Below are 11,222 nucleotides of genomic sequence, written 5' to 3'. Positions count from 1 at the left end.
ATTAATTGAGGCAGGATTAAAAGTCGTATTACTCTCAATTGGCTATTTTGCTATAGCTAAAGAAACTATGGCTATTTTGCAAAAGTCATAGTTTGAAATGGCTACTTCATATCATTTTTCATTTTGTTTATTTTTTTATATAGATATAAGTTTCTCTATAAATTCTCACATTTTCTTTTCTAAATTCTCACTAAACTTATTTATCATTTTATTTACTATATTTATTTATCATATAATATTTTTATTATTTACTTTTTTTTAGGGACATAATTGATTTTTATTAGCTCTTTTAGAGTGCGGTAAGAGTCGGCGCTTTTTACCTTCAGAATACAATCAGGAGGGTTCAAAACCCAATTACCGTAATTATTTACTATAGTTATTCACTGTCAAGTGCTCAAGTGATTTTTTATGCTTCACTTTTTCAATTTTTCTCGTAGATTTCCATCCCATATGCAACATTACGGTACCAAACATACTGTATTAAAAACAAACAAACAAACTTCCACATGATCTTATTAAACACGCAAAGACACACGAAACAAGCACAAACTATGAAAGGGCGCTGAAAACTATGAGAGAGAGAGAGAGATATTAAGCGCTGGAAACGCCACCGGCGAGCATCTTGAAAGGGCGCCTGCCTTCGTAGTTCCCCGGGGGATCGTAGCTGCAGATTATGAAAGTTCCGCCGGAGCTGCACCGCACCTTAGCGCAGCCCAAGCGAGTGGAGTCGCGCCACACGACTTGCGTGTAGTGCAAGCAAGCCCATTGGTTTCCCCCGAGGCACGTGTTGGAATTGTAGTCGTAGATGGATTTCTCTGACACCCACATGGCCACCGCAGAAGTCCCCGAAAAGTCCCCGGTGCTCATCGCGATGTTCTCCCCAAACTTCCCTTGGGAGTGGATCAGAGCGCAGTCGCCCCTGCGCGTGTTGGCGTAGTTCCTCGCATAAGCCGCCACGCTCTCGTCCCACCACATCGGCCCCACTCCCACCTCTGCCCGAGCCTTGTTGTGTGCCGTCACGAAGTCCCACGCCGAGTCCTGCGCGTCACACCGCCCGATTAGGACCAGACCCACCGCCAAAATGGTTGTCATCGTCACTGCAACCGAAATTCTGAGCCCTCCCATTTTAGTCATGCTTTGATGTGGAGATGGATATATATGCCTTTAGAACACGTTATATATATATATATATCCCAAAGCCGCCACAATAATGACGTGAAAATATACTTTTGGTAGTGCTGTAATTTGCAACACTTATTGGAAGAAACTATGATTACGTTTTATTTAAGTTTATTGTGATTATTGACAAGTAGGAAAATCTACAGTGTAGCCGTCATTAAAGTTCTTATTTTATGTTTATCTTTCCATCATTACTCCTTATCCTAAATAAATATATGTGTATGTCGATGGTGATCATCAGACAAAAACCAAAAGGACTTTTACGACGGCTGTACTGTAGATTTAACATGTGCGCGTGTTTCTTTTCTTTGTTGAAATTAAAGATGCAACTGAGGCTGCTATATGTTAGGAAAAATTACACAATCGGGCTGTAACGGTTTTAACATATCTATTCAAACGATTTCGACGGTAACCATTTTTTTTTTCTCCGAACAAAAATATCTTTCATGTTTTTGAAATTTGGTCAAAAGTTATTGAAATCTAGACAACACTTATTGAAATTTGATTAACGATTATTAAAATTTAGTTAATAATTACAAAAAATTGGTTACATAGCCATCATTAAGGTTAGCAATTTGAGTTTAGCCAACCTTTCATTAATTTTCTGTAAATAGCCAGCTTGCTTACATGGCAGCTTATTAATTGAATTTTTTTACACGTTTATCCTTATTAATTAAGCTGACTAATTTAAGATATTTTTTTTTATTTTAAATTTGAATCTTTCCGATTTGGAAAGAGTTTTTAACGTGTATTTCAGGATTTTATGGACGTGAGATATGCGGTGACTTTAGCTAAGTTTGTTTCTATTTTCGTGGCTATTAATTATGGAATAAAATCACTAAATATATTCTTTTATTTACTGAATATTATTTGATTCAAAACAGCGAATCATCCTCGATGAAACAATTGGTATTAACTGTAAATATGCTTTGTATTTACAATGCATTTACGATGAAACAATTGGTATTAACTGTAAATCAATGTTGTATTTACAATACTGGATAAGTATTTACCAGAACCAAAATCTCAGCAAATTCACAATCACTGAAACAAATCTCATACACTCAAAACCACCAGCAATTCAGATGAAAAAGAAGAAGAAGAAGAAGAGAGAAAAAAAAATGAAGGATAATCATAATACAAGAAATTATGTAATCCAAATTCTTCATTAATAAAAAATAAAATATTGAGTTCTTATTTCTCAATTCTTCATCAATACTCATATTTTCCTTTATGCAAAAGAAAAAAGAAAAAAAAAATTAATGGCTATTTAGATCTCTGGTCGAACATCGCTCTGATCGAACATGGCCACGACGGAGAACACCATGGCCGACATCACGGCGTGGACAAAGTCAACGAGCCTCACTCTGCACCGCCCAATTTCTCCTCTTTTAAACGAATATTTTCTTCTTCTGTCGTCTTCTTTCTTCTCGTTGCCTCCCCGGAGAAGAAAGAAGATGACAGAAGAAGAAAAGATTCGTGGTGCTCCTGTCGGTGAGGGAGCATCTCGATGAATTTGTGGTGCGTGTGTTTTGAATGGAATTTGTAGTGCGTGATGCTTAATTACGTTTGTTAATGATGGTCCCTTGATTTGTGCAAGAAATTATGACCTAATATTTGATTTTCATTTTAATTAATGGGCTGAAAATAATGAGCGAGAATTTGACACTGAGGCCGGTTTGGTCTTTTTACCTTTTGTAAATTGGTGGGTGTGGTTATTTCCTAAAAATTAGCAAAAGGCTGGCTAAATTTAAATCCCGTATAATAAAAATGGCTATACACCTATATAACCCTAATAATTATTGAAATCTGGTTAACGATTATTAAAATCTTGTTCAAAATATTGGTATACTGAAATTTAGTTGACAGTTATTGAAATCTAGTTAATGATTATTGAAAATTTGATTAAGAGTTATTAACGGTAAAATTGACACTTCACAAATTAAAACGGTTGTTTATAAAAGTTGAAAAATTTAGCGACTGATATTAATTTTTTTTTTTTTTTTTTTTTTTTACAGAAAATAGTCACCGGATGCTATTTTCGTCGTCGTGGCTTATGTTTTATATTAAAAAGGAGAAATAATGAGAACACTCATGCTCCTTGATATATTCCAAAATATCGATCAGTTCTCTTTTGATTAATTTATCATTGCGACTACCATCTATGCGTTTGTAATGGTTATTTAAACTTTCAAAATCGTGTATATATTATCTATATTTAAAAAATAAAATAATCCTACATTGTGTTGTTTACACTTCTAGTGTCCACATGTCATATGAGTATGAAATATCGGGCGAAGAACTTGGACATATATATACGAGTATGCATTATCAAAGTGAAATAAAAATGTAATTTGTTGAATGTTAATATAAAACAAAACAAAGCTTTCAAATTAAAGTAATAAAACTGTGTACACATTTCATCATTAAGTAATAAAAGATAATTGCAATGATAATAATAATTTTTTGGGCAATATATTTTATTTTGTGACAAACATATTACAAAATACAGTTTTTTTTTAACAAGTATGAACACATAACTTGACACAAAATCTTCAACAAATCTAGAGTTTCATTTAAAGATTTTATGACAACTTCGACGAAGTCACAAAATCTTTAAGGAAACCCAGAATAGAAAAAATTTGGAAAACTATACTCGAATTATCTTATAAAAAAAAAAATAATACATATCACAATCTCCGTGACGAAAGAGAAGAATGAAGAAATGAAGAGAATGGCAGCAATAAAGATGAAAGAAGGAGACAGAGAGAAAGACGATTTTCGGTTTGAACAATTTGGTGGACTATAGCTGAATGTTGAATATATATTTTGCATGAAAAGTATGATGCTAGGAGTTCTGGCTAGATTTTGGACATATGATCAATGTAGACACAACGGTATTTTTTCATAACCAAAGTAGACTCATAGATATGAATGTCAATCGAGCATCTGAATAAGGTAGACTCAATGGAATATTTTCTTAACCAAAGTACACTCACGTATCAAATTACATAAAAATTCATAAGGGACTAATATAGATTTATTTAAACATCAAAAAGTAGACTCAATGAACAAATTTCAAACAGTTTGAAGTGGATTAACAACACAAAATATATATGTTTTAAACTAATAGATATGAATGCCAATCAAGAATATGAAGAAAGTAGACTCAATGTAATATTTTCATAATAAAAGTAGACTCACGTATCAAACTACATAAAAATTCATAAGGGACGAATGTAGATTTATTTAAACACCAAAAAGTAGACTCAAGAAACAAATTTCAAACAGTTTGAAATGGACTAACAACACAAAATATATATATTTTAAAGTAATAGATATGAATGCCAATCAAGTATCTGAACAAAGTAGACTCAATGGAATATTTTCATAACCAAAGTAGACTCGCGTGTCAAATTACATAAAAATTCATAAGGGACTAATATAGATTTATTTAAACACTATAATGTAGACTCAATGAACAAATTTCAAACAGTTTGAAATGGACTAACAACACAAAATATATATATTTTAAAGAAATAGATATGAGTGCCAATAAAGCACCGAAGAGCTTTCTTGGCTTCCTCGTCGAACCTGAGTCTCCACTCCGCCGATTCGTCCATGGCTTCTCTGTTAGCCAAATCGCCTGCTCCGGCGAGCACCACCACCGGATCCGGAGAATCTCCGCGATCCCAAACTCCGGCGAAGGCGGCAATTGTGAGTTCGTCGTCGGCGAGGAAGAGGCTGGTTCCGCCGGAGACCACCGGCAACGGCGAAGAGAACGCGAGGCCGTCGGGGCTGTGGTCGACGGTGAGGCTCGAGAGGCAGATCGAGAAAGAATCATAAGTTTGGAGAAGAGGATTCTCCGATCGGCGTCGTCGGCAAGGAAGAGGCTGGTTCCGGCGGAGACCACCGGCGACAGCGACGAGAACGCGAGGCCGTCGGGGCTGTGGTCGACGGCGAGGCTCGGGAGGCAGATCGAGAATGAATCGGGAGTTTGCAGAAGAAGATTCTCCGATCGTCGTCGTCGGCGAGGAAGAGGCTGGTTCCGACGGAGACCACCGGCGATGGAGAACGCGAGGCCGTCGGGGCTGTGGTCGACGGCGAGGCTCGGGAGCCAGATCGAGAAGGAATCGGGGAAGAAGAGGACGAAGGAGTGATTGTTTTCCGACGGGGAAGAAGAGAAGCATCAATGGCGGCGAGAAAGCGGCGGCAACACCAACGGAAGGACCACCATCGACGCCGCCAGAGCCGCCATCACCACCGCTCCCAGGCATGATCGGCTCATCTTCTCCGATCCACCATTGCGCACCAAATGTTTGTGAAAATTCTTATAGAGAAAAGTTATCTGTGTGTTTGTGTGAAGATCTCGCGACGATGAGAGGGAGAGATTTAACTGTGTGTTTCAGTGACAAGGGTAATTAAGACATTGTATAGGTGATAAATATGCAAAATAAAGACACGAATGCAATTTAGACTCATTTGTGATACAAATAAAATAATGTGCTGTTGTTGTGACTTCAGTAGCAAATTCCACAACAAATAAGTTCGATCACTAGGCCCGTAGAAGTAAGTTTGATCACTGGGCCCATGCAAATACAAATAGTGGCTGATTTAAATCCTTCCAAACAAAGTGCTTTTTCTTATTTTTATTTTTTATTTTTTTTCAATGATTGACATTTTTTTTAGATTATTTTCCTTAATAGTGAAATTTTAAATAAAGCGCAAACAGTAGACAATTTTTTTAAGTGTAGGATGATCCGAAGAAGATGTGTAGACAATTGTCACCATTTTTGTTAAGTGGCTGGATTCACATATAAGCTTTTGATTTAAAAGTTAAAAAGGTAATTAGATGAGTAACTCAGTGTTAGAGATCATAATTCTAATTTATAAGGTACTAGAATCTATTTTATTTGTTTACTTACTTAGGGCTCTCGAACAAGTACTGCATTTCCTTTTGGCTCTTCTTAGCATGAATGTATCCATCAAATCACGAAATGTAATTCCTCGCGTAACCACACACATAATTACGGCTCTGTGAATCATCGACAAGATGACTTTGAAAAACAGAGATTGTGGAATATAAAGATTGTTGAATCTTGTGGACCTAGTTCTCCAGAGGTAACAATAAACTCTAATCATAAACACCTCTCAGAGCAATACAGCAACACATAATTTTAATCCGACTTAGAGCTTCAATCTCATAACAATTAGTGGATGAGATATCAAAAGCTCAACAGATCGCGCTACATTTTAAACGATGAAAATACCCTTCCAATCATAACGTGATCGATTATACTCATACATCATATATCCTTTGAAATTAGATGGCTGAGAGAAGAAGTTAACCTCCCATCAGAAATTAAATCTCCTAAAATCCTACGAGTTGAAACATCTGCTGAGAAACCCTTTCCGACCATTTCTCTGGTAAGTTGAGCAGCTTGTGAAAATTTGCGATTAAGGACATACCCTCGAATCATGACATTGTAAGTAATACAATTTCGAGGGCATCCTTTCTCTTCCATTTCATCGAACAATTTCACTGCATCATCAACTAGTCCTCCTCTAAGCAGTCCGCCAATCATTATCGTGTATGTCCTCACATTAGGGCACAAGCCATTCGATGCGAATCTCTTAAAGATATCCCTGGCACCTTCCAAATCTTTGATTTTACAGTATCCATCGATCAACGAATTATATGTTACCTCATTCGGCTGGATTCCTTGTTGAACCATGGCTTCATATATTTTCTGTGCATCTACAACCGAGCCCTTTTTACAATGTCCGTTGATCAAGATACTGTAAGTTTGCACATCGGGAGCGATCTTTCGACTCAGCATTTCATCGAACAGCCTCGTGGCTTCACTGAGATCACCTAATCTGCACAATCCATGGATCAGGGTGTTATAAGTGACAAAATCTGTATCAATCCCTTTGCTCGTCATTTCCGAGAAGACATTCAGAGCAACGGGAATCAACCCATCTCTGCATAGACCATCTATGACCGTGTTGTACGAAACTATATCCAGCTTGAAGTTTCTACAGTTTTCTATGTTTCTCATCGACTGAACAGCTTCACCACTGGTGCCCATCTTACACAATCCACTCAACAGTCTGTTGAAGGTAATGATTTCGGGGTCACAGCCACCGGCGATCAATTTATCGAAGCACTCTTTCGCCTCCGCAACCTTATTCTCGATTAGAAACCCGTTTACGAGAGTGGTCATGGTCACCAAGTCAGGTTTTACGCCGAGCTTGACGTATCTCCCGAAAACAGACAAGCCAAAGCGCATGTGTTTCAGTTGACAGAAACAGTTCATCACGATGCTGAGGGTAAACCCGTCAGGTTTGATTCGACGCAAACTCATTCTCCGATATAAGGAAATCACTACAGAGTATTGTTTCAGCTTTGCAATTTTGCTCAACAATTTATTAAAACGCAAGACGGGTGGTACATTACGGATTCGGAGAACTTTATCAAAGGAATCCAAAGCGCGTTGAAGATCACGATCACTTTGGGTTTTCTCTTTCAAGTTACTACACGAAGACATACCTCCGACCCCGTAGCGGATCCCAGGCTCTCCTCTGAAGAAACCGCCGTACATTTTCGGAGCGATTTTATGGATCTTCAACATTTCTCTCTAACTCTCTGTAACTGCGGAAATCGAAAGCCCTAGCGAAGAGCTTGAAAGTAATTTGTAAAATAAATCCTGTTCTATGCTCGTAATCATATGATACCTCTCTTTCCAAGGTGTTTATTTAGAATGACGGAGATTAAAGAAGAGACCTTAAGGCATGTTACTCAAACTGTTTTTGTTTTTATATATAGTCTAATCTAATTTATTTATTTATTTATTTTTTTTTTGCGGTTGTTTTCAAATAAGTTTTTTTTTATTCAGTTTATTGTAATTATAGTGTAATAATTCACATAAGAATTAGGCGTCGAGATATATACTAATTGAAAGTCTTTGATGTGAATATAATGGTCGTACCTTTAGTTATAATGATTGTTCACAAGTTCATTGGAAAACACCGTTTATCTTTGTAGTCAATACAACAAATATCAAATTATGATACCTAATGTGTTGTCAATGGTGCCCACAAGAAGAGTTGTAATCTTTACATTATAAATTTAATGTAATAAAGTCTTATGAAGACTCTTGCTTGTAATTGCTTATTCATTAATAAAAAGTTGAAACGTTCATTCAATCTTCCTTGTTTGAAGCTTTATGATAAAACCTTAGTCTTTAGTCCATAAACAAACTAAACAACTTACGAAGAGACAAATGTAGATTTGCATGAACAAACTCTTCGTAGTTTGCTTAAAACGATATATTCGCAATCTAAGGGTCAAAGGACTATTGACCTCAGTATGATTGTTAGAAGAATCTATGATGTCTGGTTATGAGGCATTGAGAGTTGGAGACTCTATAGTTCTTCTAGGTATCTTCCGAAGGTACTGAATTGACCAGTGCACTTCTAGAGACAAGAAAAGAACAAACCATTTAACCTCTTATGTCTCGAAGTCACTACGTATGAATTGCATCGTGCTTACCTTAATCCTGAAATGAGACATGTCATTTCACACCTTAGTATTCTCATTTGAGAAAGTCAGAGTTCGGACTCACTATGTGATTCCGAACAGGGCCTATTGGTGAAGTACTAAGTTGTGAGAATGTCATGAGTAACTTTGTACACTATGTGATTCCGAATAGGGCCTATTCATGTACAAGATTGCTGAAATGCAATGTATATCACCTCATGCTTTGTTCCTTGGAGTGTGAATAAATAAACTGGTCAGTGTCCAAATTGAGTCTTGACTCTTTTGGATGAAACAATGTGACTTGTTAGCTCCTCGTCAATACATTGTTTCTAACTTATTCACAAGCGACAAAGGAGTTGAGGAAATAACAGCTAGAAGGGTAAAATGGTAATTTTGTAAATTCCGACTAGCTGATGATATTCATGAAGGGTAAACACTGATAATATTCTGTGGATCCGCTCATTACAATTAGGTTGAATTCTTGAGTAGAAAATAAATTCATTTGAACCGAGAGATTTTCAGTGTCAACTCTTTAGTGGAGTCAGTTGACATTAAGCTAAACTTGGAAAAGGTTTGTGAACTTTTGAGTCCAAGTATTTTAGCTCAAGCTTTGTTCATTTGGATCCATGAGGTCACTGTCACGAATCACATCGAATAGGAATAGTTAAACTGGAAGCTAAGTCAAAACAAGAACGAAAATTGTCAAAATGATATTTTTTTCTTTTGAGACATAAGATGAAATGAATGTCAATAAATTTTTTGACATGGTCATTTGATGACAAGTAACACTCGGCCATAATATGATTAATTGGGCCTGTGGATTAATTTCATTTCATAAGAATTTTATTGAAAATTCTTAATGGGCCTTTTTCATGTTGTCATGAACAAATTGAAAAGCTTCTAGAAGCCTTTTCTAGATGGTATAGGCGCCCAACATACCCAAATAAAGAGAGAATATTTTGTGAATGAATGTATGAAGATACTTGCCAAAAGAAAAAGAGGAAACAAATTTCCCCTAAGGGGAAACCAAGGTGGGCGCCCAAAAGAGTCAAGAGAGAAGCAAATAAAAGAGGAAACAAATCCAAGGACTTGCTTGACAAGTCTTGGCCGTGTGACTCTTTGAAGGAAAAGGGAAATTGGCTCATGAATATGTGATATTCTATAGAAGAGGAAACTACCTTATTGAAGGTGAGACCTCTCCTATAAATAGGAGCCTCATTCCACACTTTTCATTCATTCCAAGTTTTAGAGATTTGAGAGTTTCTCTCTCTAGAACTTTGGCCGCCCCTCTCCTCTCTCTCTCTAGTCAATTTCGTTTTATTGTTTTGGCACCTAGGTCCTCATTTGACCTAGAGTTTAGCTCTGCGACTTCAAGACTCGTTCTTAAGTCGTAGTGTTTAAAAGTGCCCACTCACTGATTCCTTTTATTTCGAGTGATTTAGTGATAGAAACTATCGTGGTTGCTCGAGGTGCCGAGGAAAGAAAGAGAGACGTGCTGCGAGGAGACGAGCGTTGCAACTTTCCAAAAGCTTCTTAAAGTTCAAGCTTCAAGAAAGGTTAGTAAACTTCTATGCTCATTATAGTTTTTATTTATATGTACTTGCTCTTTGTCTAGGTTAGTAAAAAACCGTTTTTACTTGAAAAGAAATTTTTTAAAATTCCGCCGCTTTGCGAAGCGTTAAACTTTTTCTTAAACCCTAGATCAATTCCAACATAATGTTGACTAAAAATAGTAAAAACTTATGTGCTCGACGAGAGGATCACGACTAATTAACAGTTTGTAAAATGGAGTTTCGATTGTTTAATCTTTGCCATAATTGTAAAACTTAAGTTTTCAAAAAAACAAAAACAAATTTGACAATCAAAAGTGAGGAAAATGAAATGATGTTGATAGGAGAGAATGAGATGTCAAGAGGAGATAGAAAAAAAAAGGTTACAAAATTGAGTGAAAATATTGGAAAACACCTAAAAACTGTTTTATGATTTTCTTCATTAAAACATAAAATAGTTTGAAAACTTTTTGAGATGTATTATGAGAATCATCAAACAAACAGTGAATTCAGTTTTTTCATAAAACTGTTCAGGTTAGAAAAGTCAAAAACAGTTTTCAAGTTAAAAAACAAACAGGCCCTAAGTCTCTCTAGAGGATTAAAATGCGAAACAGATATTTCATAATGTAAACCTCAAGTAAGGAAATATCGGACTTTCCACCCACAAAACATTTAGCAATGGATTTTTGACCTGATTTAAATTTTAATTATGACTTTTTTTTCCTTCTTCCCATTTCTACTAGCTCTCTCTCACTCAATCAATATCCACAGAATCAGAAAAACTACGAAAAATTTCAACGAATAACAATGATCCATGTGGTCAATTGGCGGGTGTCTGAGATTTATGTGATTGTTGTAAACATTCAATTTTGACCAGTCTTTATATAACCTCTAACTTTTCGAATATTCTGGATTATGTAAATTGGTCATCGGATCTTAATTAACTTATG

At 36.2% G+C, this 11,222-nt stretch overlaps 1 protein-coding gene and 1 pseudogene across 1 annotated transcript; both read right to left on the bottom strand.

Moving 5' to 3' along the window:
* Window positions 1-399: 399 nt before the first annotated feature.
* On the bottom strand, window positions 400-1,231 carry LOC149380927 (pathogenesis-related protein 1 pseudogene; annotated as a pseudogene).
* A 4,881-nt stretch (window positions 1,232-6,112) lies between these two features.
* Window positions 6,113-7,962, bottom strand: LOC149380926 (uncharacterized). Its single transcript, XM_089601637.1, has one exon. It carries the CDS (start codon window positions 7,812-7,814, stop codon window positions 6,486-6,488), a length of 1,329 nt encoding a protein of 442 aa, XP_089457763.1. The 5' UTR covers window positions 7,815-7,962; the 3' UTR covers window positions 6,113-6,485.
* Window positions 7,963-11,222: the final 3,260 nt, after the last annotated feature.

The sequence above is a fragment of the Urtica dioica genome, chromosome 11, assembly GCF_054948205.1.
Source record: "Urtica dioica subsp. dioica isolate 48M chromosome 11, U.dioica_male_clone48M_v1_H2, whole genome shotgun sequence".
Classification (NCBI taxonomy): domain Eukaryota; kingdom Viridiplantae; phylum Streptophyta; class Magnoliopsida; order Rosales; family Urticaceae; genus Urtica; species Urtica dioica.
The sequence above is the reverse complement of the archived record's forward strand: the minus strand, read 5'-3'. Positions and strand labels throughout refer to the sequence as shown.